The 17,794-nt window shown below is 45.9% G+C and overlaps 1 protein-coding gene across 1 annotated transcript in view; it reads right to left on the minus strand.

Annotated features, from left to right (window-relative positions):
- RORC (RAR related orphan receptor C) overlaps positions 1–17,794 on the minus strand; it is a 50,005-nt gene continuing 32,211 nt past the window's right edge. Inside the window, exons 3-11 of the mRNA XM_089483022.1 lie at positions 11,676–11,761; positions 10,674–10,815; positions 9,044–9,559; positions 7,931–8,052; positions 5,595–5,727; positions 4,861–4,968; positions 3,730–3,840; positions 3,211–3,320; positions 1–1,325 (exon numbers count right to left, since the gene is read on the minus strand). Of these exons, the coding sequence (XP_089339148.1) occupies positions 1,161–1,325; positions 3,211–3,320; positions 3,730–3,840; positions 4,861–4,968; positions 5,595–5,727; positions 7,931–8,052; positions 9,044–9,559; positions 10,674–10,815; positions 11,676–11,761 (1,493 nt within the window). The 3' untranslated portion in view covers positions 1–1,160. The remainder of the gene's footprint in view (positions 1,326–3,210; positions 3,321–3,729; positions 3,841–4,860; positions 4,969–5,594; positions 5,728–7,930; positions 8,053–9,043; positions 9,560–10,673; positions 10,816–11,675; positions 11,762–17,794) is intronic.

Genomic DNA, 17,794 nt, shown 5'->3' on the forward strand with positions numbered 1-17,794 from the left:
TTGTTGTTGTTGTTTTATCATTATTATCTTCTTTTTTTGTTGCAAAATTGGAACTCAAAGCAGCTTGCAATTTAAAAGATTCATGACAACAGAATGGCATTAACTTTTGGATAAAGAGATGTATGATGTGTGTATGTCTATGGGGGGAACAATTTCACACGGACAAGTCCCAAGGGTCATTCTGGTCACAGAGGAAACTATGAAGGACTCTCAGATGAAGGGTATTTGTATGGCAAGAGATTTGATACATGAACATGTATACTGAAACCCTATGTTTTAATTCTTTTCTTAACTTATGCAAAAGCAGCTACAAGATCGAGATCGAGGACTTTCCGCCCTCCAAAAATATTGCTGGTTGTAAGAATCTAGTACAAAAATATCAATCTGTAGGTACAGAGACACAGAGCGAAAGAACGGAAGGAAAGAAAAAAGGTAGGTAGATAGACAAATAGATAGATAGATAGCAACTCCTTCGTTATCAGATGCAGAAGTAAACAGACACTGAAAAAATAGAGATCTATCTTATAGAACCACATTTGTCCACAATATATATATTATTTCTTATAAACTTTCTTTCAAGGAAAAATAATAATAATAACAACAGCCTCGGTTGAGTCTCATCTCCATTAGACAGCAAAATATGAGGTATTTTCCACACCGCCCGCATCAGTGTTGTTGCATTGCGGGCAGCGAGTTGGGCTTCCGCTTTCCAAGGAGACTGCGTCGCAGCGGAAGTCTCCTCCTTTGAAGAACACTTTTTTAATCCACCATAACCCTCCTGTAAATTTAATACTTTTATGCTATAACGGCAGCGAAAGTCTGAGCAAGTTCCTGAAGCGCGTCGTAAACGGTTGCTTACCCCCTTCAACTCAATGGTTCCCGGAGGAGGAAGAGAGATGCATGGGGCTAATATTTAGGGAGGAAGCGTACCAAAAATATTAATGTCTAAAGCAACAGAAAAAATACCCGCAAGCATCCTTGCTCTGCTTGTCTCCTCCTTCTCGCGTTGCGAAGGGTGGGATTCATTATGTTTGGTCTTGATATTCTCCCGCCCTTCCCGCTCTGGAGTCAGTTCCCGGAGGAGAAAAAGGAAGAGAAAGGAAGAAGGAGACGTCTGGATGCCGCCTTCCTCACCTCGCCGAGGTGTTCTTCCTCGTCGATTATTCCCCCGCTGCTCCTGGGAGTGGGTCAGAGTCTGAACTGAAGAGCTCTTTGTACAGCGGAGGGAAAACGGCATGGACAATGATAGGGTACATCTGACGGAAGGAACGCAGCTTCTCCATGTGCTGGTAGCAGAGGTTCCGGAGTTTTCCTTTCGGAGGTAGCTTTTGGAGATGGAAGGAAAGAGAATATGTACAACAGGCCCTTCGTATCCGCGGACTTGCCATCCGCGGGTTCCAGTATCTGTGGACAGCAAGCCCACATGGGGGGATGGCAGAGGAGGAGGAAGCGGTAGTGGTAGTGGCAGCGGAAGCGGGGAAGAGGAGAAGGAAGGAGGAAGGAAGAGGAAGAGGAAGTGGCGACAGCGGGGAAAAGGAGGAGGAGGAGGAGGATGGAAGAGGAATCATAGAAGCCTAGAGTTGGAAGAGACCCCAAGGGCCATCCAGTCCAACCGCCTGCCATGTATGAACTCTCAGTCAAAGCATCCCCAACAGATGGCTGTGTAGACTCTGTTTAAAGACCTCCAAAGAAGGGGACTCCACTACTCTCTGACGGAGTGCCTTCCACTGACAAACAGTGTCATTACTGTCGGCAGATTCCTCCTAATGTTCAGTTGGAATCTCTTTTCCTATAGCTTGCATCCATTGTTCCGTGTTCTAGTCTCTGGAGCGGCAGAAAACAAGCTATCTCCATCCTCAATGTGACATCTCTTCAAATACTTAAACAGGGCTAGCATATCACTTCTTAACCGTCTCGTCTCCAGGCTAAACATATGCAGCTCCCAAAGTCTCTCCTCGTAGGTCATGGTTTCCAAAAGGCAGAGGAGGAAGAAGCAAAGGCGGTGGTGGGGAAGAGGAGGAGGAGGAAGGAGGAGGAGGAAGTGGCGGTGACGGTATGATGGTGGAAGGGGGGAAGAGGAGCAGTAGGAGGAAGTGGCAGCAATGGCGGCAACAGCAGCAATGGCAGCAGGGGGAAGAGGAGGCAGCCGTGGCAAGAGGAGGAAGAAGAGGCAGCCCCCTGCCAACGACAGCAATGACAGTAGCAAAGCGGGCTTTGGACAATCGGGATGGAAAAGGGTCATTGTCTCCAATGGCTGTACCACCATTGAGGACAATGTAACTTGAACACCCACGGTTTTGTTATCTGCAGAGGGAACCAGAACTGGTCCTCCGCAGAAACTGAGGGCCGACTATAATTTCTGTACAATTGGAAAATGTACAGTTTCTATACAATTTTTAATTGTTTTTTTAATTGCATTTAATTTCTATACAATTAGATAGAGGTGGGAATCACAAAGAGTCATGTAAGACACTATTGTGCCTGTGTTTTGTTTTGTTTTGTTGCAAAAGCAGGGAAGGAATTCAAATGAATTCTTCAATTTTTGGGAAGATGGTACAGCGCCCTCATTTTTAGGAAGATGGGATAGTCCCCTTATAGTTGCAAAAAAAGATGAGGCAATCCATGGGCATAGCAATAAAGGCATTGCCCCATCCCAAATAACAATTCTGACCTCCCCCCATGAATTATTCATCCAGTCCATAAATTTGTAGCATTGTAATGACTTAAAGCTTGAGTTGAGCATTTACAAATCTGATTTAGGCACTGAAAGCAAAGTGATCCAGGGAATGTGAACTGGCCATTCCTCGGTGTGAATGATTTCTGGTGTCTTTCTCTCTATGCAGTGGTAGACATTTGGGGACTGAAGGAACATTTCATGTATATGCATGTGTGTGGGGGGACAGAATTGATTTCTAGGTGTGAACGATTTTCGTTGTCTCATTCTGTGCAATGGTAGACATTTGGGGACTGCAAGAAAATTTCATAGGAGGGCAAGATTTCAATTCAGGGGTCAATGCACTCATTTTGCCCCTTTGCAACCCTGGGATATTTACACTTCCAGAAGTCTGCTGAAATCCCCTCTTCTATGCAACCATGAAAGGTGCACAATTTTACATTTTTCACTTTGGCAACCCCAGATTGTCCTGCTTTGCAGCTTTCCCCTCCTTTTCCCGTTCATCTCCTGCAAAGTAGTCCCTGTCTGTGGCTCACCTTAGCCAAGATGGCTTCCCGGTGGTTCTTCCGTAACATGTGCTTGAAGGCCAGTTCCAGGTTGTTCTGCAGCCGCTCCACTTTGCTTTTCTCCTGCAACCAGGGCCGATCTGCAAGGGGATGACGACAAAAGGGACCGAAAGGAGACTGTCACAATCTGCTAAACGCTTTCTGTCTCTCACCCCACCATTGATGGTTCAAAAGCTGTGAAACACAACCCGGCAGACCTATTGCTAGTTATTCTGCCAGATCCAGTAAACAAACTGGACAGATAATGTGATGCAGTGGTTTGAATGGTGATCAGGAACCCAAGTTCTGGGTTTGAATCCTGAGTTACTTTGGGCAAAGGCCCAGAGTTTGCACTTTTGCACCTCTGAAATAAACCTGGCAGCCACTTTCCTGCACATGTTTAGATTTAGCACATCTGCAAGCCCCAGATATGGCTCCATAGCAATCCAAAGACACTTTCCTCCTCACCAAGTTTTGAACCCAGCTCTATCGTAAATGTCCCCTCCTTACTTGAGTTGATAAGTACTAATGCGGTGAAGAGGGCGATTTCGTTCTCGGAGAAGTGAAGGGAACACAGACTGTGGGCGAAGTCGAAGATGGAGCTGATGAGTTCGTTGCAGCCTTAGGGGAATAAAAAAGACAATGGTAAACGAAGGAATGACCTCTCCAAGTCAACAACAAAAAGAGATGACCAGCATCGGGAGGGAACAAACATGACATAGTGATTGGACTAGGACTCTGAAAGATGACCATGGAAACACTTGATCATGGAAACCCATTGGATGATCTTGGGCAAGTCACACTCTCTCATCCTCAGAAGGAGCCCATGGCAAACTCACGTGGAATACTTTTTGCCAAGAAAACCCTACAATAGGGTCACAACAAGTTGAAAAACATGAAACTACAGGAGCCCCTTGGTATCCACTGGGGTTTGGTCCCAGGACCCCCATGGATACCAAAATGTATGGATGTCCAAGTCCCCTGATAGACAACAGTGTAGTGCTTTGAGCATTGGACTCCCACCCTGGAGATCAAGGCTTCATTCCTCGCTCAGCCATGGAAACCCACTGAGTCACACACTCTCAGTCCCAGAAAAACCTGTGATAGGTTCACCTTAGGGTTGCCATAAGTCGGAAACGACTTGACGGCATGCAACAACAAAGTAAAATGGTGTCCCTTATACAGTGTGCCTGTGTCATATGTGGGCCCACTATACACGGCTTTCAGATTATGCTGAAAGCCGCGTGATGGAAGAGGCAATGGTGTGTGTGCTCATGGCGTGCCTCATGCATGAGCTCTATTGTTTTCGATGGGGCTCGAACATATGCGGTATTTGCTTTATGCGTGAGGGGGGGGGGGGTTCTGGAATGGATCCCCTGCCAGCTTTTCTGCAAGGCAGAAGGAAGTGCCTGCTTCAGGTAGCAGATGTTGTGGGGTGGCAGAGGTTGGATGGTTAGGTCAAGCTAGACTGGCACGGTCAGAAGTGGCAAAGGACACAATGCCTTTGTTGCCAGTGTTGGAGCTCAATGCAACTGCCAGTCCGTCTGGCTTCCCTGTGTGGCATGGGGTGGTCAGCCACTGTACTCCTGGCCTCTGGGGACAAAAATATCTCGAGCCTGCCCTGAACATCGGTTCTCGTACCGAGGGATTTGAAGAGTTCCGGTCCAGCGTATTTCCCCTCAAAGAAGACGGTCCGGTCCTCGGGATTGAAGGCACGACACATCCTCACCAAAACCACTTCCATGGCACCTGGGAGAGGAAAGAAAGAAAGAAAGAAAGAAAGAAAGAAAGGTTAAAACCCCAGTTTATTGCAAGGAAAGTCACCCTCTCCATTTGCTAAGACCCGCCTAAGATATTTTGCTGCCTGAGCTAAAGACCTAAGATGGCACGCACTATTGCAAGAATGGTAAATTGTGAGGCCTTTGTTGGACTGCAATTAGATGATGATGATGACGATGACGTCAACAACGTCGTCGACGACGACGATTTATAACCTGCCTTCCTCCCAGTTTAGGGACTCAAGGTGGCTTACAAATCTAAAACAGTCCAAGTTAAAAACACTATAAAACATGCAAAATACATCATGCCTCACTCTGGGACCAATGTATCCCTCTAGCTTTCCATGGTTGCTTCCCCTCGCTCTAGGGCAGCGGATCCTAAACTTTGGTCCTCCTGGCGCTTTGCACATCAACACCCAAAAGCCCCAGCCAGCTTGGCCAACTGTCAGCAATTTTGTAAGCTGAAGTCCAAAACATCCAGAGGACCAAAGTTTGAGAAGCCCAGTTCCAAGGGAGGCTGGGAGTCAAATGCCATCTGGACGGTCATACGATGACTACCACTCATGCGTGGCACATTTCCATACGCAAAGGGCTCACCTGCTTTGAGTAGCACGATCTGATCATTTTGGCACAGGTCCATGAAACCGGCCATGCGCTTGGCAAACTCCACCACATACTGGATGGCTTCTGTGATGCGGCAGGCACAGCGTTCCCACATCTCTTCCATGGACTGGTGGAGAGAAAGACAGAAGGGAAGGAGGACATTAAGATGTGTTGACTCAGGCGGTGTAGTGATTTCAGCATTGGATTACAACTCCGGAGTCCGGGGTTTGAATTTGAGCTTGGCCATAAAACCCATTGGGGGACCTTGGGCAAGTCACACTCTCTCAGCCTCAGAGGAAGGCAAGGGCAACCTCACTCTGAAGAAATGTGCCAAGAAAGCTCCACGATAGCTGTATCAAACTGGATTATTTCTGCAGTGCAGATACAGCCCAACACAGTCCAGGAAAGTGAGCATTTCTGAGGGCCCAAGTCCCAGATCGAGAGAGGGATTTTGAGGATAGATGGTCAAGGGCTGGAACTGTAAAGCCAAACTGGACAATGACCGCACCAAAATCCTGATGCCGTTGCGCCAATCTGTTGCTTTATTTCCCCCTTTTCTTTTTAAATCAGCAATGTACCCCCAAATTGGAACTGGGAACATTTTCCTCCAAAGCAATTCATCCCAATGTTTTCAAAGCCGGAGAAATGAATTAATGCTTTGCTCTCCCATCTGAGTCACCGCTCGGCAATTTCGGAGGCAAAACACAAGAGAGGCGTTTCTCATTAGTTAATGGGTTTTCGGCGTGCGGTGGCTCCAGATCCAATTCAATTCCCTTCCCCCTTCCCTGCGACAAACCGTCCAATTTTGCTAATTTCCTTTTTTGTAAAAGGAGGAAATACATAATGCTTTGAGATTCCATAAATTCACATTTTAAACCTGCGTCGGCAGATATAGGGAGGGGAAAAAAAAAAGACCAGCCTTGCACATCTATATAGTCCAACTGGCTACTGGACTATTTGATTTTGGAAATTCACCAAAGCTGGCAGGGAAGGAATGTTTTAAAAGCCAAAGAAACACAGCGTTTCTGTTTAAGGCTTTAAGACAGATGGAGCGCGCTGCTAAGGCTTAAGATGGAGGAAACAAGAGCTTATTATTTATCATTAGTAGTTTGGGTATTATGGCACGACGGGGAGAAACTGGACATTTTGAATATTCGGATAGGAAGGGAAGAAAAACGAAGAAACCATACTCAGAACTCATTAAGTAACTCACATTTTTGTTTTTGTATTGTATTATTTTTGTATTGTACAGACTTTTGTTGTAAGCCGCCTCGATCCTGACGGAGAGGAGGAGTAAAAATAAATTATTATTATTATTAGTAGTAGTAGTAGTAATTCTGCACCAAGAAAATGCAAATTCCGCAACTGTTATGGATTATTGAGCCACTATTACATGTTGAGGAATCCCGCTCTTCCTGAGTGCATAAGTGCAATCGATATTGCTATCTCCCCTTTCATTTATTTATGGTTTGCATTTAAAATTTAATTTTTTAATGCCACTTTTTGACTCTGAGATGAAGGCAGCAAAGAAAACATGAATGTCAAAACGATACTCCGGGAATTATAAGCAGATATTGCTTACAACTGAATGTTAACACCACTGAGCCTGAACCGCTGTCTCTGAAACAACTCAAAATATCATTTGATTCGTGGAAGAAAAAGGAAAAATTGTCCAAGGGCTAGCCAACACATAAGTGTATTATGCACATCGCTGCCGATGTTTGCACACATGCATTGATGGTTAACTGTCTTCACTTTCTTGCGCCAATTTGCATTTGTTCACATCTATTCACCTTCCCTCTACCGAAAATGCTCAACCATCCAAATCCATGCAAAGTGAATGCGCAGTCAAACATGTGATAAATTTACATTTCTGTGGATAGTCTAGTAAAAACTGAAAAGACTTTTTATGTGGAGTTTAAGGCGTTTTTCAATCCCTTCCCAAAACCCTGAACTCCTGCAAATTTCACATGGCTGGATCACAGTCTATTCATCTGGAATGGGGAGTATATTAATCATGTAGTATCTTAATCATTTGAGTGAAGTGGGCTATAAATAAAAAATTATTATTATTATTATTATTATTATTATTATGTAGACTAGCCCCAAGTTTTGATGGCGCTGGTTAGTAATATTCTGGAAATGTAGTTCTGTGAAAGGGTGCCAACGTGAAGAAGGCTCTGTCTCTGGTGATCTATTTGCCTTGTCCTTAGCAATATGGACCACCTAGGACACGGGTTTCCATAGATGACCACAACAAGGGAACCTTTGTGTAGATGTGGAATGACCTCTGGAAGGCATACAGAGTCCCGCCAAGGAAACCTCCTCACCTTTTTCTGGTAGCTCCCAACTTCCTCCCTGGTGAACGTCTCCAATCTCAGAAGCTGGAGGTCCTCCAAGCGCAGCTGGCAGGTCTCCCGATAGGACTTGAGAACGTTTTGTGTGAGATGCTCTGTGGAAAGTGAGGAGCAAACGGGTTGGGATCGGAACTCGGAAGTCACACAAGATAACAACAACGGCGTTTATTTATATCTGCCTCTCCGTGCAACACAACTGGGGAGGATCACAAGCAACATTCATCGGAAAGAGGCCATAGCGCAGTAACAGGAATCTCTAGGTGTGACTCGATGGTCAACTTCTGGCAGAGCCATGCTGGAGGACTTCTTTTGCGGATTTGATCATTGAACTCCATGAATGATCAAATCCGCAAAAGTCATTTCCACAGTTGGCCTTCCATATCTACAAGTTCTTTATTCAGGGATTATGTTGGGTTTTGGTTCCAGGACCCGCATTGGATACCAAAATCTATGGATGCCCAAGTCCTGTTAGATACAACAGCGTAGTAAAAAGATGTCCCTTATATAAAAATGGCAACATCAAGGTTTACTTTTTTGGAATTGATATATATATTTTAAGATATTTTCAAGCCTTGGATGGTTGAATCTCTGAATAAAGAACTCGTAGATACGGAGGGTCAACTGTGGATATGACTTTTGTGGATTTGATTGTTCATGGATTTGATTGATGTGTTCTGTCTAGGAATCTCTAGGTCCTTCAACATGACTCTGCCAGAAGTTGACCATCAAGTCACACTGGAGGACCTAGAGATTCCTAGAGAAAATAGTTCTCTATGCATTTGTAGGCCCTCCAGTGCAATTCTGTGATCAACTTCGGACATGATGTTAGCTGCAGAGTTGTGCTGGAGGACCTGGAGAATCCAAGAGATATGTTCTCTCACATTTAAAAAATTGTTTTTTCTATTTGTAGTTGTTTTTACTTTCACGGGGATCATGCACCTCTAACCCCAGTGAATGCAGAAGGCCCCCCCGTACAAGAGTATGGCTTCCTAGAGGGCTATAAGGGGCACGGAGAGCGGGGTGAGATGGGCCCTGTCTTTCCGTGTGGCTTAACCCTCCAAAATTTACTCCTATGCCTCTACTCACCAATCTCTGTCAGGGAGGAATTGGGTGACTGCAAGAGGCTGGTGAAGCTGGGGGTGGTGTAGAAGTCGAGGGTCTCTCCGCCAACCTCGTTCCCCGTGGGCCGCTTCACCCCGGTGATGTCCGGACGCAAGAGCTCAGGCGACGTCTGGGCCTCCAGGGCATAGTAGATGCTTCCCCTGCCCTCCATTTTGATGCGCTCAGGGTTGTACCCCTTGGTGAAAGGGGTCCGAAGCTCTTCTCCCAGAAGACTCTGGGCTTTGTGGAGTCCGTTGGAGTAAGCCAAGGGGGGCGCTTCATCCGGGGACTGGCTGAGGCGGGATTGACCGTTCAAGAGGGCCGTAGAACAGGCGGAGGACTCCAAAAGGTCCGGAGAAGGGGCCAACTTAAGTTGACCGTTGGCCACGCCTAAGGAGTAGCCCGAAGCCTCTCCTCCTTGTTGCTGTTGCTGAAGCTGCTTCTGAACTTCAGCATGGAGACTGTCCCGTTGCTTCTTGGACATCCGGCCGAATTTGACGGCTGCGGAGAGAACCATACATGACCGATCATTCCTGGCAGATGGATGGGGACACAAACAGACCAAATATGCTTCAAGGCTCATTAAAAGTGGGTTAAAAAGTGCTTTCAATTCCTATACAGCAATACAGTGGAGCCTTGCCTTACGTGGGGGATCCGTTCCGGACCCCCTGCATAAGGCGAAAAATGCGTATGCTTGAGCCCCATTGAATATAATGGGGCTCGTGCTCGCGGCGTGGCAGAGCGTGCGCACCACAGGCATGCACACCATTCATTATTTTGCTGCGCAGCTTCAGTGTAAGCTGAAAGCCGTGTATAATGCGCCCACGTATGGCACAGGCATACTGTATGTGAATATTCATCAATATGTTGTCCTAGCACAGCAAGTTTCTTCATCTCCGCCACCCGCCCTGAAATCGCTAATACATCCCAATTTTGGAGATACAATTATTATTTTTCCTATTTGCTTACATTCTGCCTTGATTTTAGGAATACGACTTAGTAATGGTTTTCTGTGCAGAAAATGCTGCTTCCCGTAAAAACGGTCACTTGCGAATTTTGTGCAGAAAAAAGCCCGAATTGCGAATTTTGCGCTTCCGAAAGTGGCGTGGTTATTGAAGACTTCCTTATAATGGCAAGAAAATGGCTAAAATGACTTGTGGGTTCTTTCAAGAAGAAGCCTGGGGAAAATTACAACGCTAGTGTGCCTTGTGTGTTGTGTGTATGTTGTGCATGTGTATGTTTAAGGTACGAGTGCCATGTGTTTTTGCAAAGCAACATGGGATGAGTGAGGCAAATGTTGGAATAAGAAGGCAAATCTCACAACAGCACATCAAACATTGTGAGATGGGAACTTTACTTTGCAGCTTGACGTTATTGCGGCTGGATGGAGAGAAGGAAGAGTGGCACCATGCACAGTGGCACAATCCCAGCAGATGAACCTTTGGCATTTCTGGGGTGTCCCACATCAGGACTAGAATCCAGGACCCCAGAAACAGAATGGCCTGCACAAAATAGGATGCCTGGGCACCTTTAGTGTAAGAGAAGGTAGCTGAGGGTATGAGAGTTTCCTTTAAAAAGAAGAGGAGGAAGAAATGCTCCCCAAGTGCATCCTTACCGTCCCGGGACATGCCAAGGCTGAGGCATTTCTGCAAACGGCAGTGCTGGCAACGGTTGCGGCTGGTGCGGTCGATTTGGCAGTTCTGCTGCCGGGTGCAAGAATAGGTCACGTTCCCTTGCTGGCTGCGCCGAAAGAAACCCTGGAGCAAAAAGATGGGAGTAGAAAAGAAAAAAGTGAAATAAGATAGATAGATAGAGAGTGAGTGTGAGTTTACACACACATGCACAATGTAAAAGAAGGCTCTAAACAACCTGGAAGCCAGCAGACCAAATGTAGCCAAATGGTCTTGTAAGAGGGCCCTCCTCCAAGTCAGGAAGCGCTTGGTTTTGCTGATCAAGAAGTGCCAAAATAAATATATCTGGTACTTTGCAGTATGCTACAACTACTGTATCTGCGGGACCGGTACACATGGTTTCACTTACCTGCGTCCCCCCCAAAAAAGACCCATTACTAATAGCTTTTGGAGAGGGGCTCGGGGCTTTCAATGTCACTTTTTAAAAGGTAGCCGTCCCAGCGTATACCTCTTACAGTCAACTTACTGGGATGGGAATGGACATAAGAATATTGTTATATGGGAATGGCTGATAAGCTCATTCCTCTATCTATCAATGTCTACAATCTCTAGAAATCAAAGATTTAGCTGCGTTAGTCTGGAAAATCAGTCTGCAAAGGGATCTTGCAGTAGCTTTGAGACTCACTGAATGACAGACGTTGAGAGCATGAGCTTTCCTAGACTTGAGCCCACTTCTTCAGATGCATGTCTTACATGCATATCTTACATGCTCATGCATCCCTATGTAGTTACCACTAAGATGAAACCCAGAGTGGGATTTAGGCGGTGGTTCCAAAAGTCATGTCCTCCAGATGTTGTGGACCGCAGCTCCCATAATTCCTGACTGTTGGAACAGCTTGGATTTCTGGGAGATGAAGTCCAAAATGACCTAGAGGACCAACGTTGGGGAACTAAGACTAAGGGATTCATGGAGATCTTTGACTCACCTTGCACCCTTCGCAAGTGATCACCCCATAGTGGATCCCAGAGGACTTGTCTCCGCAGATCTTGCAAGGGATCACCTCTATTTGGGCTGGAAGGAAGGAGAAAAGGAAGAGGAAGAAGAGAAAAGCAGGTGCACATTAAAAAAAGGGAGAGAACTCTCTGTTTAAATTGCTTTGGCTAAGACTATGCGACAGAATTATTAATTTTGATCGCCACATTCGTCTTTTAAAACCTACGGCATTTTCCAACTCTTGCCTTCTCAGTTACGGGTGCAAATCTTTGCTTGTTTTGTTCCAAATAATGCCAACACTCCACAAAAACTGCAAGGGATTCTGCACAATCTTCAAACACTATTTTTTGGCACCAGCTGAATTTTCAGGAAAAAAAGTTCCAGTCTACGAAAAATCATCAAAACCTGCATGAAATCTTGCTCACGAAAACGTTTGGGATTATTTGTTCTGGCATGCGAGAATGAAACAACGGTATCCCTAAAGTCAACGGAGGTGCCCTGTGGGTGCAAATGCGCCAGAAGGAAGGCCACAGCAAAACCAAAGAGGCTGATGTGTCTTGGCTCCTTTCTCTGCAGAAAAGAATTGGATGCAATGCAGAGTTTGGTCCACGAGAGGTCATTCACGCACCTCTCTCTCTTTCTCTCACTTGTTCTTTCTCTCTCTCATTCTCCACTATCAGCCGTCAAAGAACGGGGAACGCCAAAACCCTGGCAAGCTAGAGCCAAGAGGCATTTCAGCCACAGTGCCTCTGAGCAAGTGCAGAGCACCGTTCCCTTGCTACCTGTCTAAACCCCAACCGGAATATACACAACTGTGATCCACTCCAATAATAATAATAATAGATTTTATTTATATCCAGCCTTTCCAAAAGGATCAAGGCGGGTTGCAAGAAATTACACAAACAAATACATAACATGTACACAACTAAAAATTACATATCCCCTGATCTCTTACTTTAACTAAAATACCAACTTTGTAAATACAAATTAAAACAGGCAAGTTTGGGGAGAGATATTTGGGGCGAACGGTGGGCCATCTACATCACTTTGAAAAACCTATTAACTTTTGTTGGCATCGTGTTTGGCAGTTGCAATATCGTAAACCCGGTTTACAATAGTGTAACCGTCGGGGGTTCATGTTCATGGTCATGGGCGACTGAACATGACTCCAAAAATGTAACTTTGGAGCCTGGCATTGCCATGACCGAAGGGGTTTTCAAGGCACACTCCTGGCCAAGAGGTGTCTAGGGCCAAGCAGTTGTGGCAGGACCTTTTGGGGTCTCTCCAGTTGCCTGTTTTCAAGGCACCCTATAACCACTGTGGACTTCCCAGCGGCCCAGTCTCCAATGCTTTGGAAATGTTGGTTTGAGCAGTGGACTAAGACCCTGGAAGACCAGAGTTCGGACCCTCCGTATGCCATGAAAACCCCCTGGATGGGTAAGTCACACTCTCTCAGCTTCAGGGGAAGACAATGGCAAACCTCCTCTGAACAAACCTTGTCAAGAAAACCCCACGATACGTTCGTCTTAGGGTTGCCATAAGTCAGAAATGACTTGACGGCACACGACAACCAACTATGAACCATTGAAATGTTCTCTTTCAATGGGTCAACCTAAGTCAGAAATGACTTGAGGGCACTCAACAACAACAACAACAACAACAACAACGACAACAAGCCATGTCTAATCCATGTCTAATAATAATATGCAAAGGAAATGGTAATGTAAATGTGGAAATATCAGTATGCTTTCTGGCACAGTTTGTGTAAACTATCATCATTTCCAGTGTGAAGTCGAAGGCTTGCATGGCCAGCATCCATAGTCTTTTGTGGGTTTTTCGGGCTCTGTGGGCATGTTCTGGAAGAGTTTATTTTTGACGTTTCGCCAGCATCTGTGGCTGGCATCCTTCAGAGAATTCTCCGAAGATGCCAACCACAGATGCCAGAGAAATGTCAGGAATAAACTCTTCTAGAACATGGTCACATAGCCCAAAAAACCCACCAAAACTATCATCATTTCATTTGGATTCCCCCTAAAGAGATGAAATGATAAAGTCCTGAAGTGGGATGGTCTTAGTTTAAGCTTGCATACGGAGAAGTCCTGCTCCAACAAAATGTGTTCCCTTTCTTCTTCTTCTCTCTATCCATCCTCTTGCAAGAGCTGATTACCGTCACATGGTGAGCCACATAATGCTGCCTTCTTAGATCATCCCTAATAAATCCTCTGCCCAGATCAGGAGGGAGGGATAGAGGCAAGGTGCCAAAGAAGATCTATGGGGTGGTGGGCATATTTAAGTGCTTGCTGAACAAGAGCATGCAGGGCATGTGCAGAGAGCCAGATGAATAACCGTTGCAATCTGTGTCAAAGGGAGCGTTGGCGCTGCCATTATTACCAGAAGCGGCTGCTTCGATCACACACACCGTCACCCCTTCTTCATCTCTTTTTTGTTGTTAGAAACAGCTAACAGCTCTGCCTTGATGGAGGAGAATCCATGGTGCTGAGCCAGCGTCTCGAGTGCAAGAAACCACAAGAAAGGAGGTGAAATGAGAGGGGGCTGTGTCATACTTCGACAGGTGGCTGGGGAAAGGAGGAGGAGGAGGAGGCAGAGGAAGAAAGAAGCCCCAAAGAAACGTAGAATAGCAAGAAAACCTACCAAACCCATCTTTCCCATGGCATGAAATGGAAGGCCAAAGTGCTCCGTAACCCAGCATCCACAGTTGTCAAACAGACAACAAGTGGGATGCGAAGGCACAAACCACCAAGCTGTTGCATGTCCCACAATGTTTCACAGATGAAAATTGGGGCATGTATGGCCAAGTAGCATCATATTGTGGTCAAGATGGCAAAAGGACAGAGAAGCCAGGAGAGGCTGCAGCAGTTTGCTTTTGCTCAAGCTTCCTGCGAAGGACATGGTTTGCCCCCTTCCTCTCCTTTCTCCGCGGCTGAGTTCAATGGATGAAAACTCCTTTTGCTCTTTGAATTCAGTTTGCAGCAAGCGATGTAAATCTGAGGACAAAGTGGGAAAGTGGGAGGAGGAGAGAGAAACCGGGACATTTTAAAAGCAGCTGAGAAAGTGGGATGACAGAGGATTCGTCGGGATTGTCCTTGACAAAGGATAGTTGGAGGACATGCTGTTGGTTCTCCAGTCCATTGGTTAGATCTGCACTACAGTTGTAATGCTTTCATTCCGCTTTTATCTGGTATGGTTCCATCTTGCAGAATCCTAGGATTTGTAGTTTGGAAAGGGACTAAGGATTCTCTATTGGAGAACCATTTCATACCACTTTTATCTGTTATGGTTCCACCCTACAGTATCCCAGGATTTGTAGTTTTGAAAGGGACTTGGAATTCTCTATTGGAGAATGGTTCCATCCTACAGGATCATAAGATTCGTAGTTTGGAAAGGGACTTGGACATCTCTATCAGAGAACCATTTCATACCACTTTTACCTGTTATCTGTTTATCTGTTCTCCAACAGAGAATGCCAAATTCCTCACCCAACGACAAATCCTAGGATTCTGTAGGATGGAACCGTAACAGATAGAAGTGTTGGATAAAACTGGAGAATGGTTTCACACCAATTTGATCGGTTATGGTTTGTAGTTTGTTAGAGGACTTGGAATTCTCTATTGGAGATCTCTAACTGCGGGCTGCAGTTTATCGACCCCAGCATTAAAAGAAGAGGAGCCCTCTCCAGCTGTGACTCTGGCAACCCAACAACATGCACGGCTATTGCAAGGATAAGATCTGGACAAACCGCACGCTGATCTCGCCGGAAGTCATTGAAATCACGCCTTGATAGCTATTTTCCTCCCGTTCACTATGGGGCACGTCAAATTAATAAATGGAAAAAGGAAAGAAGAAGAAGATGAAGGGGAAGAAGAGGAAGAAAGCAACTAACCACAGAGACCAATGACTTCTCTTCCCAACCTCAGAAGCTGCGTAGGTATTGAGAAGGGAAGAGGGGAGGTTGAGTCAGGCTTAAAATTAGTCAAAGCCGTCCACCTCAAAGGAACTGCTGCCGGTAATAAGCGCTCTCACTTTTTAAGCAAAGGAGATGCCAGTAAATCCATCCTCCTGATGGCAAGTCACCAAGGCCTTGGGTGCGTGCCACTGGATCGTGCCGAGAAAAAGTATGCATGCATGCACATATATCTATATCTATATGTGATTTTGTTTTTCCTCCCATTTCCTGGCTGCACAGGTTTGCAAAATATATATGTGTGCAGAGAAAACATATGCATGTATGCATATATACGCACACACACATATATATATACACGCATACGTACATATGCATCCTTTTTCTCTGCACACATATATATTTTGCAAACCCATGCATCTGGGAAACAGGGGGGGAAACCCCAAATCACATAATTCCCATCTAAGGGGCTTCCATCCCATCAAAGGAAACATAGTTGACGTCAGTGGAAAAAAGACCAACAAGAGAGGCGGGTTTTTGTTTTTGCGCAAGTTTTTGCGCAAGTCAGGCTGTCCCGCTTCGAAGTCAAAAGGCGAGAGAAATGTGGCACCCGTGTCTCGAGGCGCCATGCTTGTGGCAAAGCCAGGAGCACCCCTGCCATCTTTGGGTTGGCACTCCGCCATTTTGGAGATGACACCGTGACCCTTTTGAGACGGGCATCCCGCCATCTTGAATGGCAGCCTTTCTCCAATGGGCAACGCCAGAGAGTAGATGGCAAGGCACATGTGTAGACTGGGTAACAATAAGTAAATGACCCATAAATGAGTAACAAGGGCACAGATTCAGGCCTAGTAACTATTAACCAGGAAAGTGGGTGTGATATAGTGGTTTGAGTGCTAGACTATGACTCTGGGAACCAGGGTTCGAGACCTGGCTTGGCCATGTAAACCCACAGGGTGACCTTCGGTGGGTCATACTCTCTCAACCTCAGAGGGAGGCAATGGCAGCTCGTTTTGTGACGCTGAATTTTTTAGTGTCTTTTTCAATAAACCGATTCTGTGCAAGTGTGAATCGGAATCAATTTAAATTTGCCCTTCGGCCGGCTGGAGCGGGTCCATTTTGAATCAATTCATGCATGAGTGTGGACCACCAGTGGGTTATTTTATAGGGGAAAATGCAATCGGGGCAAACGTAGTGGAAACCACACTCCACTGTCGAATCGATTCATTGATTTGGATCACACACTGATTTATCTGTAGATGGGAACAAGACCGAAGAAAGTACCAGTAGTCTGGCATGGAAGAATGCCAGCTTTCCAGTGGGACGCTATTAATCGTATGCTTGATCTGAACTAAAAGATCTATACTGCATCTGCACTGCAAAAACAATCCAGGTTGACACCCTTTTAACCGCCACGGTTCAATGCTATGAAATTCTGGGCATGGTACCTTGTTGCGGCACAAGAGCTCTCTGCAGAGAAAGCTAAATGTCTCACAAAACTATAGCTCCCAGAACGCCATAGCGTCGACCCATGGCAGCTGAGGCAGTGCCAATGTGGATTATTTTTGTGGTGTGGATGCAGCCCAAGAAGCGCGGCAAAGCTGCCCCAAAGCACGGAAAAGAAACCCTTGTTGTTGCTCCTTGGTTTCCTACTATCCATGCTTCTTCACAGCTTCCCCCAACTTGAGTTAAAAGCTTTAATTCTTTCCCCCGAGTTGACAGCTTGGTTTCACCCCACATCCCTTTTCCGAATGGGGTCTCAGGGTGAGAAGACGTATGGCAGAGGTGCACAGCAAGAGAAAGAAAGTTGTCGCCCCTTTTGCAAAATCCAGCCTCTTAACTTCCAGGAAACCTGAACAGGAAAAGCAACCGCCCCTTGCAAAAGTATGCGCTAATAAAAGCCAAGAAGGGTGCATCTGCATCGGCGAAGGCTCCCACCTGCCATATATAACATCTTTTTTTGGGGGGAAATGGAGACGATGGCGGTGGAGAAGGGGCCTATTTCATGCCCCCCCGGCTGTGGCATCCTGGGTCACAAAAAAGGCGCGGGTCCCTGATGCGAGAGATGGCGGCTTTTGAGATAAAAACCCACCTGGCTCGCTTCTGCAAAACAGTGAGGGGCGGATTCGCTCTTAGGCTGAGCACATAGGGTTCAAATTGAGCTTGTTTTTTGCAAGAAGGGAAGCACA

The sequence above is a fragment of the Sceloporus occidentalis genome, unplaced genomic scaffold, assembly GCF_023333645.1.
Source record: "Sceloporus occidentalis isolate IW3139 unplaced genomic scaffold, rSceOcc1.0.p SCAF_20, whole genome shotgun sequence".
In the NCBI taxonomy this organism is placed as follows: Eukaryota; Metazoa; Chordata; class Lepidosauria; order Squamata; family Phrynosomatidae; genus Sceloporus; species Sceloporus occidentalis.